Source organism: Jaculus jaculus, chromosome 7, assembly GCF_020740685.1.
Source record: "Jaculus jaculus isolate mJacJac1 chromosome 7, mJacJac1.mat.Y.cur, whole genome shotgun sequence".
In the NCBI taxonomy this organism is placed as follows: domain Eukaryota; kingdom Metazoa; phylum Chordata; class Mammalia; order Rodentia; family Dipodidae; genus Jaculus; species Jaculus jaculus.
In genome coordinates this window covers 130,913,457-130,933,454 of record NC_059108.1, presented here as the reverse complement: position 1 = coordinate 130,933,454, position 19,998 = coordinate 130,913,457, and the positions used below count along the sequence as shown (strand labels likewise).

Genomic DNA, 19,998 nt, shown 5'->3' with positions numbered 1-19,998 from the left:
TGTTAGGTGCATATATGTTTAGGATTGTAATGTCCTCCTGTTGGAGTGTGCCCTTAATCAATATAAAGTGACCTTCCTTATCTTTCTTGACTAACGTCGGACTAAAGTCTACCCTGTCTGATATTAGGATAGCAACCCCTGCTTGTTTTCTAGGCCCATTTGCTTGAAACACTGTCTTCCAACCTTTCACCCTAAGATAATGTCTATCCTTTGTAGAAAGGTGAGTTTCTTGGAGACAACAAATTGTGGGATCCTGCTTTTTAACCCAGTCTGCAAATCTATGTCTTTTCGTTGGAGCATTGAGGCCATTGATATTAAGAGATATTATTGAAAGGTGTGTATTTATGTTTGCCATTTTGTGTGTGTGTGTGTGTGTGTGTGTGTGTGTGTGTGTGTGTGTGTGTGTGTTTCTGGTTCTACCTGCGCTCTCTTCTGTTAACTAGTATTTGAGTATTGCTTGTTTTTTCTAGGTTCCTTATATGTGTGCTTTTCCTTTTCTTCAGCATGGAGGATTCTATCAAGTATTTTCTGTAGAGCTGGTTTTGTCTTCAAATACTCCTTTAACCTGCTTTTGTCATGGAATGTCTTTATTTCTCCATCTATTTGAATGGATAACTTTGCAGGATAAAGTAACCTTGGTTGACAGTTGTTATCTTTCAGAACTTGGAATATATCATTCCAAGCCCTTCTGGCTTTAAAAGTTTGTGTTGAATAATGTGCTGTAATCCTGATGGGCTTGCTTTTGTAGGTAACTTGATTTTTCTCTCTAACTGCTTTCAATATTTTTTCTTTGGTGTGTGTGTTTGGAAGTTTGATTATAATATGGCGAGGAGAGGTTCTTTCTGGGTTTTGTCTGGCTGGGGTTCTAAAGGCTTCCTGTATCTGCATTGGCACCTCTTTCCCAATTTGGGGGAAATTTTCTTCTATGATTTTGTTGAAGACTCCTACTATGCCTCTGGAGTGGAGTTCTTCTCCTTCTACTATGCCCTGAATTCTTATATTGGATCTTTTCATAGTGTCCCGAATATCTTGAAATTCCCACTCATACTTTTCTATAAGTTTGTCTTTCTCTTTGTTGGACTGCATTAGATCTGCCACCTGGTCTTCTAGCTTAGATATTCTGTCCTCTCCCTCATCCATCCTACTGGTGAGATTTTCTACAGAGTATTTTATTTCATTAACTGTGTTCTTCATTGCTAGTAATTCTGACTGATTTTTCTTTATTATTTCTATTTCCTTATTTATGTCTTGTATTGCCTTCTTTATTTCATTAAATTGGTGTCCTGCATCTTCTTTGATTCCTTTGATTTCCTCTTTGATTTCCTCTTTGACTTCTTCTTTGATTGTTTTGATGTGTTCTTTGACCTCTTTGAACATATTTATAATCATTCTTTTGAACTCTTTCTCAGGCATTTCCTCTAACTCTTTCTCACTGGAGGACATTTCTGATGCATTAATACTTTTAGGTGGATTTATATCGTCTTGCTTTTTAGTGTTTCTTGTATTATAATGTATATATTTTTGCATCTTGGATTAAGTTAATGCTTGGATTTTCTAGCTAGCTGTGTATTCTTAGCTGTATCAATTGATTTGATGTAATATATTTTCAGGGTAGGACCTTAAGGTGTTAGGTGTGGCTCTTAAGACTCTCAGAGTATCTACAAAGATGTTCTTAGGGGTTGAGTTTCCCTGCTATAGGAGTATTCAAGCAGGCTGAGTGGAATAAAATACAGGTAGATTCTAAAATTTAACTAAACACTGTACACATTCAATCAAAAACAGCCCCAAGTATGTATGCAAGAGTAGTTATTATAATGACCAGATCCTCTATCAACAAAGAGGTTAAGATTTCTGGTCTGTTGAGGGATCCAAGTCAGCTTGCGACTAAGTGAGACCCTTCCCTGGTACAATCCCAGTTACCTTGGATGATTTTGGTCTCAGTCAAGTTGCTGCCTGGGTCGTCGGGCTGCTGTTCTGATTTCTGGAGCTGGGCACTTGCTTTTCCTGCGGGGCAAACCAAGCCGCTGCTGCTGCCTCTCCTGCTGCTGTAGCTGCCATTGCTGGAGCCACCACTGCTGCTGAAGCTGCTGCTGCTGTGTACACTGCCGCTGCTCCCTCTGAAGCTGCTGCTGCCGAGTCTGACGCTGCTGCCACTCCCGGGTCTGCTGCTGCTGGGGCCGCTGTTACCGGTGCTGGAGCCGCTGATGTTGCTGCTGAACTCTGCTCCTGCTTGGGTCCCGCTGTCAGCCCAAGTTGGCGTGGCCAGGTCCCGGGCCGCTGCTCTGTTCTCAGGAGCTGGGCTCAGGCGTTGGGGAGGGGAGGGAGCCACAGCTGCTTCGGTTCTCTCGCTGCTCCAAGCATTCTTCTACCTCACAGTCTGCTCCTCCGCTGCTCACTGCCGCTTCACGTTTCCCGAGTTGCGGAGAGCGCGGTGTGAGGGAAGCTCCCGCACCTGGCTTTTCCTGCAGCTGGAGCCAAGCCTGGCGGCTTTCTGGCCAGAGCCATCCCGCCTTTGCGGGCTCTGGATGCTCTGGAACTCTTCTACTTCTCCACTGCCGCTTCAATTTCCTATACACCTCACTTTTTAGTAAAAGTGTGTGTTTTGCTGAGTTTTTTTTTGGTCTTTTTTCCCCCCTAGGCTGCTTTGGCGTGGTACCTACGCCTCCATCTTAACTGGAAGTCCCTCATTTATTTTTCTAGTTGGAAAATGTGAATTGTTTTCTTTACATGTGTGTTTCACTTTATAAATATCAAATTTATTTCCAGAGTGACAGTACTAATTTGAATTTCCATCACCCCCACATCCTCACAAGTACTTGATGCTGGATGTCCTCATCAGAGAGTGTCTCTGTAGTAGTATCTCTTCATGTTAGCCCACAAAATGTCCCTTGTCCCTGTGTCATGTTTCCTACTCACTTAGCATCTGTAAAATAGCTTCTTAAATCTTTTGTCCATTTTTACACATGGGCTGTTTGTTTCCTTGCTATTCAGTTATGAGTCTTTTTTTGGTGGGGGGTGGTTTTTTTCGAGGTAGGGGCTCACTCAAGTCCAGGCTGACCTGGAATTCATTATGTAGCTTCAGGGTGGCCTCAGACTCACAATGATCCTCCTATTTCTGCCTCCCAAGAATTGGGATTAAAGTCATGTGCCACCATACCCAGCTAAGAGCTAAAACTTAAATGTTTATATTTTTATGATTATAATTTAAATGACTGAAAAATATGTTGTGTCATTAAAATCATGTGAAATCAAGTTCAGTTTATAACTTGTGGGTTTGTTTTGTTTTGGTTTTGTTTTTTTTTGTTTTTGGTTTTTCGAGGTAGGGTCTCACTCTTGCTCAGGCTGACCTGGAATTCACTGTGTAGTCTCAGGGTGGCCTTGCACTCACGGTGATCCTCCTACCTTTGCCTCCCAAGTGCTAGGATTAAAGTTGTGTGCCACCACGTCCAGCTCTAACTTGTGTTTTAATATCCCTACTAATTTAATCAATTTCTTCCATATCTTAAATCAGTAAGGTTGTCTAAATTTGCTTGTTCTAGGAGTTTCATACTTTGAGCTTGTCCATTTAAGCTTGTAATCCATTTTTATAGTCCTTACATATAGTATGATACAAAGATTACTTGGTTTTACCTACTTGTATGTAAAAGTTCCAGTACTGTTTACTGAAGAATTATTCTTTCTCTTTTGAACATTAATGTCTTTTTATTTTGTTTTGTTTTGAGGTAGGGCCTCACTATAGCCCAAGCTGACCTGAAACTCACTGTATAGTCCCAGGCTGGCCTCAAATTCAGTTATCCTCCTACCTCTACCCCCCAAGTGCTGGGATTAAAGTGTGCGCCACTATGCCTGGCATCTGAGTGTTTTTTGCCCATTTACATTCATCAATTTTTGGACTTAATTTTTGGTTTTGTTTATCCACATTTATCCACCTTTACGCTCATACCACTCTGCGTTTATTACAATAGCATCACAAGAAGTCTTGAAATAGTACAAGTTTTTGGTCTTTTTGTGTTCAAGCTTACTTTAAGAATCTCAGTTATCTTTGAGCTGATGAGTGTGGTGCAGGTACATGTATTTAGTTGCACGTTGAGCTGACAAGTGTGCGCCAGCATGTTTAGTTACACGTTGAGCTGACGAGCGTGGTGCAGGTACATGTTTAGGTCAGTGATGCTCCACATACTTCTTTATAATCTCTTCTTCCTGTTTTGTGTTGAATATTTTATGCTGATATACATTCAAAGTCACTAGGTATATGTTTATCAAAGATATTTTATTTTTTATTTCTAGACACAGTTACAAAGCAAGGAATGTTAAGTTGTAGAACTTATGATTTATATACTTGATATTTGTTGTTATTTATAAATATCAAGAATATTATTAAGAAATAAATTTTTCTCTTTCAGCTGCTGTAGACTGCTCAGTTCCAGTAAGTGTGAGTGCCAGCATCAAATGTGAGTAATTTTTGCCATTTTACCTTTTTAAAAAGATTATGATAAAATACACATAGTATTATATATACTATCCTAACTGGGTGTGAGTATTCAGTTCCATGGCACGAAGTGCATATGTATTTGTTATAATTATAACCATTATCCATCTCCAGAACTTACCTCCTTACAAGATGGAAACACGTGTACCCATTTCATAGTAACCACACCCGACATGAGGCCTTGGAAACATGTTTCTGTGAACTCACCTTCTTTCCACAGACTACCTCTCCGAATTCCAGTCATGAGCTCCTTGCTTAAGTAGCGTCCTATAGTGCTTGTCCTGCTGTGGCTGGATAATCCCCTAGACAGCACATTTCCCAGATTCAGTTATACCGCGATGCATTAGAATTGTTTTCTTAGGCCGAGTAAAACCCTGCTGTGCGCACACACTCATTTTGTGCACACACTCTGGTCTCTTCAGTTGTTTTACTGTGTAGCTGTCCTGAGTAATGCTTCTATGAACATAGGTATAGCAGTATTTTTTGAGCCTCTGCTTTCAAGTATTTTGGGTATACACGCAGTAGTGGAATTTTTAATCCTATGCTTATTCTATTTCTAATTGTTTGTGAGGCTGATTTCCTGTTTTCTGTAGCACTTATGCTATTTTATATTCCATTGCTTCCACACAGGGTTCCAGTTTCTCCACTTTTCAGCACTCAGTTTTTTTGTTTGTTTACTTGTTAGTTTTGTTGGTTGGCTAGAGATGCAGGAAATCCCAGTTGATTTTTTGTTTGGTTGGTTTGGGAGTTTTACCTTTTAAATTTTTTAAATAATAGCCAACCTAGAGAATGATGGAATATGATATTTTGAGAAAGCTTTCCTAAATTAAAAAAAAAATTGCTCACTGGGCTGGGGAGATGGTTCAGTGGTAAAAGGCACTCACTTGCATAACCTGATGGCCCAAGTTCAATTCCCCAGTACCCATGTAAAGCCAGATGCATCTGGAATTTGTATGCATTGGCAAGAAGCCCTGGCATACCCATTCTCTCTGTCTTTCTCTGCTACCAAATAATAAATAAATAAAATAAATAAATAAAAATTGTCCATGAGGAACTGGGAAGTAGTACTGTGGATAAAGCATTTACCACATATGCATGAGGGATGAGGGATTTCAGGTCCAGGGAAGGGTTAAAGTCCGTAGAGATACAGGAGATCCCAGGCCTGTAGACTCCAACTTTTGAGTTCTTATCCATATTTGCAAAGAATTGAAAACCTGACTCCAAAAAGGGTAGATGATGAAGTATGAGGTTTGTTAAAGAAAATCAATGACGAGCTAGGGCAAAGTTAAAAAAAAAAAAAGAGACTAGCTAGGGCTAGCTGAAAGACTCAAGCCAGAAGGGAATTCTCCCCTATGCCAGGCTGGAAAGAAGTAGGGAAGAATCACAGAGGGATCTCCAGGGGAAAAGCCTCCAGGGAAGGTATGTGCACACGTGGGAAGCAAAGCACGAGAGACCCAAGTCCAAGACACCCCCACAAGAGACCAGAGAGGACTAAAGTGAAGGACTCAGAGATCAAAGGAAGGTAAAACATGCAGCAGAACAGGAACACATGCAGAAACGAGGCAGGAAAGTGTCCACCTCCTTCCCAGCCTGGCTGAAAGGGGAGAGTTTGCCAAAAAAGCAAGGACCAGCAGAGCCGGGTGTCAGGAGAATGAGAACTGGTCAGGAGAATTACACACATGTGTCAGGCCCATTTAGGGATTAAACATCCAATTAGGATGAGTCTTGGCACCAGACTCAGGTGTATAATGGATTGGTGGCTGAAGAAGCTGACTGAAAGGGGCCAGTCCTCCCAAGTGTCCCACTGAGCCACTGGGTGAAGGTGTCAGCATAGGAGCTGAGGAACAAGCAGGAGTTGCTGCCAGGGAAGTTTGCTTGTAGCCATCTTGGATGACACTGGGCCAGATGCAGGTTCTATTCCTGCCAGGGCAGGTAAGGTGGCATTTCCTTATTCTCCTTGGGCCTTTGTCCCTGGCTGGCTGCCTATAAAAAGCTATCTTTCTCTTGTTACTCCTTCATGAGGATCAAAATTCAGTTCCCCATCACCCAAATAAATGCTGAGTGGACCTAGAAGCCTGCCTATAATCCATTGCTCAGGGCAAAGAACAGAGACAGAGCGTCTGGGGCTCGCATGCTTGACTAGCCAAATCACTGAGCTCTGGGTTGAGAGACTCTGCCTCAGTGAAGTAAAATGGAAGATAACTGACAGCAGCCTCTGGCCTCCACATGCATGCACACACATTTGCACATGCACCTACACACCATGTGCCCTTGCACATGCAATTACATACACATGCATGCACACACACACTGTTGCAGTTAGCTTCATGGTGTTGGCACAAAACACCCAACCAAAAGCAGCTTGTAGGAGGAAAAGGTTTATTTTGATTTACAGACTCAAAGGGAAGCTCCATGATGGCAGGAGTAAACTGGCATGAGCAGAGGCTGGACATCACCCCCTGGCCAACATCAGGGGACCACAACAGGAGAGTGTGCCACACACTGGCAAGGGGGAGCTGACCATACACCCATAGGCCTGCCATCAACAACACACCTCTTCCAAGAGGATCCAATTCCCAAATTGCTATTAACTGGGAACTAGCATTCAGAACGTGAGCTTATGGGAGACATCTGATTTAAACCTAGTATGCACGTGCACACACACACCCACAAATTGTCAATGAGTAAAAGAAGTTTAGTGACTTAGAATTGAGCCCATATTTTGACATCAGTTTGCTTTATGACTTTAGATAAATTATTTAACTTTTGATTTTATTTCTTCTACATATAATTGTATAGTACTAAAAGGTTGCTAAGGTTTAAGTTTGAGAATATTTTCCTCACTGCCCAAGGTGTATTAATATTATTGGATCATTCATTAATAATACCATAAACTGGAACTTTTCTCCAGACAAGTACTGGCCATGATTTATATCTTTTCTTAAAGATGCAGTGAAAGAGAGGGAGGAGAGACGGTGGGTGTGCGAGGGCCTCCAGCCACAGCAAATGAACTCCAGATGAATGGCCACTTTGTGCATCTGACTTACATGGGTCTTGGGAATTGAACTGGGGACCTTTGGCTTTGCAGGCAAATGCCTTAACTACTAAGCCATCTTTCTAGCTCCATGATTTATATCTTAACAGCTAAGTGATAGTAGAAATGTGTGCTGGAAAGCTATAAAGACTTACAGCAAATGGAATCCTGTCTCCTTTTTGGCTGAATATTTCCATTTATAGAAATCTTTACTCAGGAAATAATTAGACCAGCTACCATTGGTTGAATGCAGTGTCTTTGTTGGCCACATGCTTGATGCTCTGTGTTCCCTACTTCCATTCCCTATATGTCTGACAAACCCTGCTGTATACTTTATCACTGGAAGATGTTGGGGTTAGATTGTTTTCTAAGAGAGGAAAAGCTTGTTTATGTGATAGTAGGGACTTTTAAGGTCTTTCAAGACCAATTTGGTCACAACACATAAGATATGTTATCATGTCTTCTTGCCTTGTACCTTCTTTTATAAAAAACAGCAGTACTGGGTTAATCTCTAAGGGCCATTCTAGATTTTTTTTTCTTTTCTTTATTTGAGAGAGAGAGAATTGGGTGCACAAGAGCCTTCAGCCACCGCAAACGAACTCCAGACACATTATGCCCCCTCGGGCATATGTGTGACATTGTGTGCTTACATCACTGTGCATCTGGCTTATGTTAGGACTTGGAATTCAAACATGAGTTCTTAGGCCTCGCAGACAAGCTGTTTAAACATTAAGCCATCTCTCCAGCCTGTCATTCTAGATTTTTAAGCATTTTTGTGGTTGTTGTTTATTTGAGGTAGTGTCTCGCTCCAGCGCAGGCTGACCTGGAATTAGTCTCAGGGTGCTTGCACTCACAGCCATCATCCTACCTCTGCTTCCCAAGTGCTGGGGTTAAAGTTGTGCCATCATGCCCACATGCTAGATTTTTAATTTCTTTGCTTTACAGTTTTCTTGTATAAATCAAGTTAGCAACTTTTTAAAAGCTCATTCACAAAGTATACTTTTTGTGGTTGTGAGTTGGTATTTACACTTTTTTTAACTTTTTTGTTGTTGTTTATTTTTACTTATTTGAGAGTGACAGAGAGAGAGAGAGAGAGAGAGGGCGGGGGCAGATATAGAGAGAGAATGGGTGCACCAGGGCCTCCAGCCACTGCAAGCCTAACTCCAGATGCGTGCGGCCCCTTTTGCATCTGGCTAACGTGGGTCCTGGAGAGTCGAGCCTTGAACCAGGGTCCTCAGGCTTCACAGGTAAGTGCTTAACCACTAAGCCATCTCTTCAGCCCAGTATTTACACGTTTTAAAACTCCCCATCATGTAGATTATCTGGTCGCTACGCGCATCACCATGGTTTTACCATCACTAAAGTGACCTTCAGCTACTCCATTGGCTTGAATTGAGAAAACTTTGCTGAATTTTATACTGGCCTTATTTTCCTGAATAATAGTACTCTAATTTGTATAATAAAAAGCTAAATGCATATGTTAATCCTCTTATTCAATCAAATTCTTGGGCTTAAAACCCAAATTTCTTCTTTCTACACACAGTCCCCAGACCTGTTTACCATGCACATCTGCTTTGGACCCAGCACCGTGCACATCCCTGGACCTGGCACCACTGCACATCCCATCCTTCCAGCATTCTCACAAACACACACACACCCTACCTACCTGGAAGAGGGACATTTGTTTATATGTCCAGGTGGCAATGCAAGGAACACAGAGTCACCATGACAACACCAGAGGAACACAATAAGCTTCAGATCTATGGACTGCATAACCAAGAATTTAGAATGATTTTTTTTTTTTTTACTTATACCAATAATTTGATTTATATTGAATGAAAATTTTTTGTACAGGATTCTAAGAGTTGAAAATTACAAGCCAGACATGGTGGTGCATGCCTTTAACCCCAGCACTCAGGAGGCAGAAGGTTCACTGTGAGTTCAAGGTCTCCCTGAGACTACAAAATGAATTCCAGGTCAGCCTGGGCTAGAGTGAGACCCTACCTCTCAAAACAAAAACAAAAAAGAAAGAAAAAAGAAAATTACAAAAACTGTGAGGTTCCATTGTGCAATAGCTAACACTGTGAACTCTGGAAATTAAAAAAATATACATAGTATACCAGTAATCAAACAGAGGCCAATACGGTAGCTAATAGCCACTTTTAGTTAAAAATAGAAACAAGAAGGCTGGAGAAATGGCCCAGCAGTTGAGGCATTTGCCTGCAAAGCTTAATGACCTGGGTTTGATTTCCCCTAGTACTCACATAAAGCCAGATGCACAGAGTAGCACATTCATCTAGAGTTCGTTTGCAGCTGTTAGAGGCCTTGGTACACCCATTCTCCCCCACCCACTTTTAAATAAATAAATAATAAAAATATATACTAAAAAAAAGAGATGCTTAAGGGATAGGGCTGGAGAGATGGCTTAGTGGCTAAGGTGCTTGCCTATGATGCCTAAGGACTCAGGTTCAATTTTCCAGAACCCAAGTAAGCCAGATGCACATGGTGGTGTATGCATATAAGGGCTGAAGAGATGGCTTAGCAGCTAAGGCACTTGCCTGCAAAGCCAAAGGACCCAGGTTCAGTTCCCCAGGACCCATGTAAGCCAGATGCACAGGTGGTACAAGTGTCTGGAGTTTATTTTCAATGGCTGGAGGCCACACCCATTCATTCTCCCCCCCCCCCCCTCTCTCTCTCTCTCTCTCTCTCTCTCTCTCTCTCTCTGCCTCTCAAATAAATTTTTAAAATTTAAATAAATAATAAAATATTTTAAAAAAACTAAATGCCTAAGGGAGTTCTTCATATGAAAACAAAACTCTTGCCCATAAAGGTAAATATATATACAGCTGCATATTACTATAGTACTGTAATGTATATAAGTAAATTTCTTGAGCCCCGCTTACAAGTCAAAAGAAAATATTGAGAATAACAATAGCAACCCAAATTAGTTAATAGACAGGATAAAAAGAACTAATATCAGGGGCTGGGAATGCTCAGTAATAAAGAGTACTTGCCGGCTGGAGAGATGGCTTAGCGGTTAAGCGCTTGCCTGTGAAGCCTAAGGACCCCGGTTCGAGGCTCGGTTCCCCAGGTCCCACGTTAGCCAGATGCACAAGGGGGCGCACGTGTCTGGAGTTCGTTTGCAGAGGCTGGAAGCCCTGGCGTGCCCATTCTCTCTCTCCCTCTATCTGTCTTTCTCTCTGTGTCTGTCGCTCTCAAATAAATACATAAATAAAAATTAAAGAGTACTTGCTTACAAAACTGCTGGCCTGGGTTTAATTCCCCATCTACCCACTTAAAGCCAGTCACCCATTCATTTGCAACTACAAGAGACTGCAGCATGTACACAAATAAATAAATGATAACTAATAAATAAATAATGTTTGAGGCAAGCCCAACAAACTTGGCCTTCTTTATGTGAGAGAGTGAGAGAGAGAGAATTGGGACGCCAGGGCCCTCAGCCACTGTAATCAAACTCCAGACGTATGTGCATGTGCAAATGCAACTTTGTATGCTTGTGTCACACTGTGCATCTTGCTTATGTGGGTTCTGAAGAGTTGAACATGGGTCCAAGTTTCACAGGCAAGAGCCTTAACTGCTAAGCCGTCTCTCCAGCCCTGAATAAGACAATTTTTAGAGAAGTTATAAGGCTAACAAATAAGATGGCTAAAATGGTACACACCTAAATTCCCCGATCTCAGAAACTAAGGCAGAGAAAAAAAAAATTTTAAGGGACTAGAGAGATGACTTAGTGGTTAAGGCTCTTGCCTACAAAGCCTGAGGACCCATGTTTGATTCTACAAATCCCACTTAAGCCAGATGCACAAAGGTGAAGCAAGCACAAGGTCGCACATGCCATTAGGTGCCAGGACTTTGGTTAAATTAAATTAAAAGCCATGGAAGGTTTCAAGCAGAAGAGGTGAAAGGCTGGTTTAACTTTTATTTATTTATTTGCAAGCAGAGAGAGAGAGAAATGAACGTGCCAGGGCCTCTTACCACTGCAACCAAACTCCACATTCATGTGCCACTCTGCATTTGGCTATATGGGTACTGGGAAATTGAACCTGGACTGTCAGGCCTTGCAAGCAAGAACCTTTAACTGCTGAACAATCCCTCCAGACCCCGGTTTAACTTTTAAAAGTATCCTTCTGGCTGCTGGATATAATTAGGGTGTGAGTGAAACTGAGGAATGAGCCCAAGAATGAGTCTCAAGACTTCGAATCTGTCCACCTGAAAAATGGAGCTAGATTTACTAGAGCAAGGAGCAAGCATACTGGGAAGAGATGCGGAGAGGCTGTGAGTCAGGAGTCCCACCATAGTGCATCTAAGGTTGAAATATGTGTCTATAAGAAATCCAGTTAGGACTTAAGGAGACATTGGTGTACAAGTCTGGAGCCAGAGGGTTTCAGGATAGAGAAGAAACGGTGAGAGTTGAGAGTATAGGTGTTGTAAAGACTTACTCATGCTCTTCATTAAGTTTAGACCTAGTGCTCACTTATCCATTGATGACCCTGCTTTCATTAAGTAAAGCATAATTTGACATTTTTTCCATGCACAGAAAACTATGATGACTAGAAGACTTCAAAGATTGTATTCTCTTAAGTGTAATTGGTAACTATTGTTAATCGCTCTCACATGGTGCTTATGCTCAACATATTGATTTGAATAACTCAGAAGCAGGTTTGATGAGCACATAAAAAATAAATGTCTGGGCAGGAGAGATTGCTCAGTGGTTAAGGTGCTGGCTTGCAAAGTCTCATAGACTGGTTTTGATTCGCCAGTACCCAGACACACAAAGTGGTGCGTGCATCTGGAGTTAATTTTACAGCAGCAAGAGGCCCTGGCATGTCCATTCCCTTTCCCTCCCTCTCTTCTTGCAAATAAATAAATTTTAAAAAGTTCTAGATCTGAGTCACTGTTTTTGTACAGCACAGTCTTCCGTCCTGGCTCATTGCTGATCGGCCCCTTTCAGTCTTCACAGCATCCAGATGGAATGCAGTTTATTATTGAGCCAGCTCACTCATTCTGAATCTGACACATTAGAAAGGCTTTTCAATTTTTTGATGAAGCATGTCCTTTTAATCTCTCCAGTATTTCTTTTTTAAACCATTGTATTTTGAGGCATTCACCTGCTTTTTAGAGAAAGAAAAACAGATAAGAAGAAAGATAAAATGAAAAAAGGGAGGGAAAATAAATATATTACATTTTACTAGTCTAACAAGACAAAAAAAATTTTTTCTACTCTTGCATATTTTAAAAGGTTTGTTTTCTCCATTAGATGCAGACCAACAACGAAGAGAGAAACTCAAAAAGGAATTAGCACGATGTGAGAAAGAGTTTAAATTAACTAGAAGTGCAATGCAGGCCAATTCTAAAATGAATTCCAAGTCATTTTATAACACCCTCCAAAAGGTAAGGTTGCACTTTTACTGGTTCAAAGCAGATGTTTCTGAGGTGCTTCCTTAGCAGAGCAACCTCATTTGTTGGTAGCATTTTGCAGTAGGAAGAGGTCAGTAAGCTTCTACCAAGAGCCAATGGCTAATGTAGGTTTTCCAGGCCACACCATGCCTGTCAAGACTACTCTGCCTTTGGAAAGCAGGCACAAACAATGCAAAAGCAGCCTGTTACAGTTAACTTCATGTTGCTGGACAAAATACCTGACCAAAAGCAGCTGATGGGAGAAAGTTTTTATTTTGACTTATAGACCCAAGGGGAAGCTTCATGAGGGCAGAGAAAAACATGGCGTGAGCAGAGCTGGACATCACCTCTGCCGCAGCAAAGCAGGTGGGAAACAGCAGTAAGAAAGTGAGCCAAGCTGAACTGTGGCAAGGGGGAGCTGGCTATAACACCCCTAAGCCTGCCCCAAGAAACACACCTCCAGCAAATTGCTTCCAGCTGGGGACCAAGCATTCAAAACACATGAGTTTATGGGGACATCTGACTCAAACCACCACACAGTCATAGATGTTCTTCTCAGGAATTCAAGCTGAAAAAGCCTCAGACTTGACCCTCAGGTTTGCTGATGTTGACAATACAAATTTTTTATGATTCCCTTTAATACCGGCTTAAAGGTATTTTCTTTTCCTTATTTGACTATATCTAGATCTGTCTACATCACTCAGTGTTTCTCATAATTTTATCCACTTTTTTTTGCATCTCTTTCATAATTTTATCTTAACCTTTCATGTAGTGAAGTACAGTTCTAATGTTAAATACTTTTTTATTTCTCTGTCCTTCCACATTTCTTTTATATATTTTTTATTTAAATTTATTTATTTATTTGAGAGAGGGTGGAGGAATAGGCAGAGAGAGAGAGAGAGGAAAGAGGGAGAAAATGGGCCTGCCAGGGCCTCTAGCCATTTCAAACAAACTCCCGACACATGTGCCACCTTGTGCATCTGGCTTATGTGGGTCCTAGGGTATCGAACCTGGGTCCTTAGCCTTTGTAGGCAAGTGCCTTAACTGCTAAGCCATCTCCCCAGCACCCTAATGTTAAATATTTTCTAATGTTAAACCATTTTTGCATTTTTAGTATAAACAGAACTTAGGTGTGACTCATTAATTTTTTTGTATTTTGCTGGGTTCAGCGGCTGATATTTTTTAGGTTTTTGGCAACTGAACTTTATTGATATTGACCCATGATGTTTTCTATTCACTTTTCCTTCAGTATCTATAAACATGAGCACTATAACTGTGTGCCGTCACATAGTGTCTGTGCTCTTCTTTATATGTTTATTGATTTCATTTAGAACCCACAGTAACTTCTAGTTTACCAACATGTTTGATGATAAATATCTTAAACATACACAAGTTGTCTTAAAATTATTATTTGGGGGGCTGGAGAGATTGCTTAGTGGTTAAAGGTGCTCCCTTGCAAAGCCTGATGGTTCAGGTTCAAATCCCCAATAAACACATAAAGTCAGATATGCAAAGTGGTGCATGCATGGGAATTTATTTGCAGTAGCAGGAAGCCCTAGAATGCCCAATCACATTCATTCATATTCTTTCTCTCCCTTTCTCTCTCTTCTTTCCTTGAAAATAAATAAATTAAAACATTAAAAATTATTATTTGGGGACATATACATATATTATCACCAATATATAATATACATTATTATTGTTTTGATTCTTTCGTTTTATTTGAGGTTGGGTCTTACACTAGCCCAGGCTGACCTGGCACTCACTCTGTAGATCCAGGCTGTCCTTGAACTCACAGCATTCCTCCTACCTCTGCCTCATGAGTGCTAGCATAAAAGATGTGCGCCACCACACCCAGCTTGGGCCAGTGTAGTTTGACAATTGGATGGATTCAGTTGTTAACAGATACTTATTATAACTGTAAAATACATTCACTGAAAAAGTTATTGCAATTAAAAACAAAGTGCTAGCTTTGGCTTCTTAGCGGTTTATTATGAGATTGCCTATCAGAATCTTTTCGTTGTTCACACTCCCACGCTACTTTCTTTTTTTTTCACATTGGATCACATGCTGTATTTTTCAGGACCCTTCCAAGCTCTTCTGGTCTTGTACCTACCACAGAATCATTTGCTATTTGGTCAGTGCTCCCATAGACCTCCCACTGTTACAGCACTTATCATGCGCTGGTAGGATTAATCAAATATGTGGGTGTTTTGTATTTCTGAACAGATGTATGAAGCATTTTCAAACCAATAGAAAACAATAAAATCAAGATCTATTCATTTCCTTTTTGTAAAATAAGTTTAGAACTTTTTGTAAAGCAAATGTTAATCACATTTTCAAATAATTTGTATCCAACCAATTCTTTAGTTGAATTGATACTTCCCTTGTAAGATCTGATGGTTAATTTCATTTTTTTGACAATTTCATACATGTATATAATTTTTGTGTGGTGGCTTTTTTGGTGAATCACTGAATTTAATTAGGGTTGCTGACGTGATCTTGAGTGGAGATTATTTACTGGAGCACAAGCATCTCATCTCTGGATATACTACTGAAGAACAAGGACCCTTCTCAGTCCCGAGTGTTAACTGACAGTAGCTCCTCTGGGAGGAGTGAGGGCTAATGAGCTCCTCCCCTCCACAACAGAATGTGATAGCTAGGTGTGCAGGACACCACCACCGCTGTGAGTTTATGAGGAGGATGGCCATATCTTGTTCACAAGACGGGGTTCTAGAGTACTCCCTACTCCCCAGCTCTGACGTGTTTTCTGGCCTCTCTTCTGTGATGTTCCCTGAGCTTTGAAAGAGGTGATGTTGATGTTATGTTTAGGGCTAAGCACATATTATCACTTGTTCTCAGCACTTTGGCCAGATATGCATCTCTCCATTAACTTCTGTCCACTGCAAAAAGAAACTTCTGTGATTGAGGTTGAGAGCAGCACCAGTCTGTAGGTGTAAATATCTAAAAGGCAGTTTGACAGCCTCTCCATCTCAGGTAACAGCAGTAGTAAGGCAGCTATCATCACGCCCGAGTCCTGGGCTTTGACCAAGTTTACAGCACCATGAAAAATCTTTGTATGATGTTTCCTCTCACATTGTCCTTGAAAAAGATTTAGTAATCAGGTGTTTTGCAATTGTAAAATGAAGTAGGTGTTCTTGGCAGGATCATGAGTATTTAACTTACGTGGTGATTACACAGATGTGAATCACAGAAAAGTTACCACAGAGACCGTCAATGTAAGGATGGTGGCAGAGAGCAAGTGATCAGATGACCACCAAACTCTTTGTTGTAGAACTTCAAAATGGCCTGTTTGTCAAATTGTGGAGAAATTACTGACATGTTCCACATTTTCTGTACAAGTATCTACCCAGGTATTCTGATGCTTGTAACTAAAGGGAACAGCTGTATAATCTCAGCAGATCAGCACAATTGATTTCATGCCATGTTCTGTTGGTTTCTAAGAAGAGATCTTTTGAGACGTGAAAATACAGAAAACTTCATGGTATCAATTAGTTCACAGGCAATTTTGCTGACCCACATCAGGTAGATGAGTCTATTTCTTTCCATTTGTTTCCAGTGCTGGGTATTGAACCTTGGGCACACTAGGCAGACACTCAACCACTGAGCTACATTCCTCACCCTATATGTCTATTTCCAAGGATTATTTGTGATGTTTCATTTTAGTAAAAAAGAAAAACCACTATGGATCAGAATTTCATTACAATCTAATACCTTATCTTAGCTTGTACTATTCTGCATGTAAATGATTCTGCGGTTAGTAATTAATAGCCCTATAGCCCTTTTGCAGATTATGCTCAGAAATTTCTTTCCAAAGAGCCACGCTCTTGGTACAGAAGCTGTAACAGCCTGCTTTGAGAATACTTTTTACAACTATGTACTGAAATATTTACTAAATAGTGCCCTAAGGACTCAAAACATAATGCCAGAATACTTGTTATTTTGAATGATTTTTGTCTTATATTTGAGAAAATAAAGAAAGCTTGGAAAGGATATGTGTGACTTGATTTATTTTAGGAAATAGTTATGATATCTAGTGATCTGCATATTCTTATAGATAAATTAGTATGTAGGTTAGCTGACTTATTCATTGTCAAGAAGGAGTTAAAATCAGCTTAAGATATTTTTGTCCTATAAAAAATCTAAAATTATGGGCTGGAGAGATGGCTTAGCAGTTAAGCGCTTGCCTGTGAAGCCTAAGGACCGCGGTTCGAGGCTTGGTTCCCCAGGTCCCACGTTAGCCAGATGCACAAGGGGGCGCACGCGTCTGGAGTTCGTTTGCAGAGGCTGGAAGCCCTGGCGCGCCCATTCTCTCTCTCTCCCTCTATCTGTCTTTCTCTCTGTGTCTGTCGCTCTCAAATAAATAAATAAAAAATATTAATAAAAAAAATCTAAAATTAGAGTTGGAAAGGTGACTTAGCAGGTAAGGTGCTTGCCTGCAAAGCCAAAGGACCCAGGTTCAATTCCCCAGGATGCACAAGGTGGCTCATTTATCTGGAGTTCATTTGCATTGGCTGAAGGCCCTGGCATGTCCATTCTCTCTCTCTCTCACTCGCTCTCTCCCCCTTTTTCTCCTGTCTCTCAAATAAATAAAATATTTTTAAAAGACTAACCATAGCAAAAAAAAAAAAAATAATCTAAAATTATGTAATTTTTAAGTGAGTTTATGAGTTTCAAAACAGATCCTATGTAATGGGAAAGAACAGAGGCTCTAAGTCTGCTTGGATCTGAGGGACCCTGTACCTGAGAGTCCTCATTTATTTAAAAAAAAATAAAACAGGGATGTAGCTCATTGGTAAAACCTAGGCACAGAAGGCCCTGGGTTCAATCCCTACAGTACTGTTGCAGTCAGGTTGATCTAAGAGCAGCTTGTGGGAAAAAAGGATTCCTTTTGGCTTACAGACTCAAGGGAAAGTGCCACGATGGCAGGGAAAATGATGGCATGAGCAGAGGGTGGACATCACCCCCTGGCCCACATAAGGTGGACAACAGGAACAAGATGGTGTGCCAAACACTGTCATGGGGAAACTGGCATAATACCCATAAGCCTGCCCCCATCAATACATTCCTTCCAGGAGGCATTAATTCCCACATCTCCACCAGCTAGGAACCTAGCTTCAGAACACCTAAGTTTATGGGGGACACCTGAATCAAACTATCACAAGTACCAATTACACTACCTCCCAGAACTTGGGGCAAAGACTAAGTGAATATGTAAATTATTCTAGTGATTCCAGTTAGATGCCATTTCTAATGTCATTGATGGTTGTCAAATCAAATGTGCTCAGCCTTCAGGGGAGCCACAAGGCCAGGATGTGTTCATAGAAGAAGTGAATGGTTTTTCATCCTTTGCAAAGTCACTAGTCCCATCTTCAAATGGTCTACACCTGAGTCCATCTAAGTCAGATAAAGTCCTGATGAATGGCACTAAGAATGCAAGCAGCACACCATCCAGCGTGGATTACACAGGCTCCAGCTCCAGGAAACCTTGTTCTGAAACTGTATGTGGCAGAAGGCCCAGGAGTGCTTTCCAAAGGGCCCACCGGTTTCAGCTTGTCATTTCCAAAGCACCCAGTGGAGATCTTTTGGAAAAACATTCTGATCTCTTTTCTAATAAACAATTGCCATTCACTCCACGCACTTTGAAAACAGAAGCAAAATCTTTCCTGTCACACTATCGGTATTACACACCTGCCAAAAGAAAACAGCATCTTAAAGACCAACGGATGGAAGCTGAAACCCAAACTGAGTTAAGCAGGTATGTATGGCACGTCCTCAACCAAGAATAAGGCCAGCAAGCCAGGTGATCACAGTTCAGTTAAGCAGTATTCCTTGCTTTCTGTTGTACATCTTATATGCCAGCCCAGGATCTAATAGTGCCTTTTTTATTGTAATGAGTTTAATATAACTTTTCAATGCATCATTAAAATGATCAGAATCATTGTTGAAAACACAGCTATTGAATTTGTCAAGTTCATTACAAATATGAATGTTTTGTAAGTTACTGTTGCAAACATAGTTCTAGAACTTCTGTATGTTTTACATATTATAGTTTCAGAAAATTCTTAAAATGTGCTTGCGTAAATGCTCACATTGGTTCATGGTGACTGGCCAAACAGTGGGCACAGAAAAAAACAAGCATTCATCCAGCTGCATCCATCCCTGAGCTCCTGCCCTGCACATTCACTTCTATAGCAACAACTGTCCAGGAGTGATTTAGACAATTGGATAGTGCCTGGAAATTAAGTGTAATTTGTATCAATAATGTTTTCACATTATGTAGTGACTGGTACACAATAAATATTCACTAAGTTGGTAAATATTTAAAGAAACAAATCTTGTAAGGGGAGGGAGGGTATTACCATGGGATATTTTTTATAATCATGGAAGTTATTAATAAAAAAATTGAAAAGAAAAAAGCAAAACAAATCTTGTAACATTACATAAATGATTTACTAATGTTGGGTTTTAGTTATTGTAAGTGGTAAGCACTTGTAAGATAGTATTCTTTCTTTGTGTATTGATAAGAGGCACAGTACTAACAAGGGAATCTATATATTTGATACAAAACAAAGGAATGAATCTAATAGAGCTCAATAAAGTAGGGGAGGAATGAAGAAATCCAGTATCCTTTACAAATTATATTTACAAATATTATAAAGATGATTTCCCTCATATAACTTATTCTTCTGTATATTTAACTGAAATATAGCTGTCATTCAAAGCAAGAAAAATAAGCATGTGTAATTTAAAGTTATATATTTTGGAAAAATAGGTGGCCCTCATTCTCTTATGCTTGAGTTTATTTTTTGTATCATAGAGTTTACAACTTAAAAAGGTAACAATTATTTCTTTTTAAATACTATATACAGTTTTAATTCTGATCTTTGGACAGCTGAGATGAAGAATTTGACAGATTCAGAGGCTACCATAAAGCAGGTAGTAAATATGAGAAATGTCTATACTGTCACCCTTGAATTACAGGTGCACTGTCCTATGTAAAATGCATGTGGCTGCTTGGGCTGTGAAGAATAGT

The 19,998-nt window shown here is 40.4% G+C and overlaps 1 protein-coding gene across 4 annotated transcripts in view; it reads left to right on the top strand.

Moving 5' to 3' along the window:
* The window catches only part of Spata7 (spermatogenesis associated 7), a 47,743-nt gene that overhangs the window by 18,624 nt on the left and 9,121 nt on the right, over positions 1–19,998 (top strand). For all 4 annotated transcript variants that reach the window (XM_012950166.2, XM_045155127.1, XM_045155126.1 and 1 more), the window contains 4 exons: positions 4,404–4,451; positions 12,802–12,935; positions 18,251–18,720; positions 19,835–19,901. In XM_012950166.2, the coding sequence (XP_012805620.2) occupies positions 4,404–4,451; positions 12,802–12,935; positions 18,251–18,720; positions 19,835–19,901 (719 nt within the window). The remainder of the gene's footprint in view (positions 1–4,403; positions 4,452–12,801; positions 12,936–18,250; positions 18,721–19,834; positions 19,902–19,998) is intronic.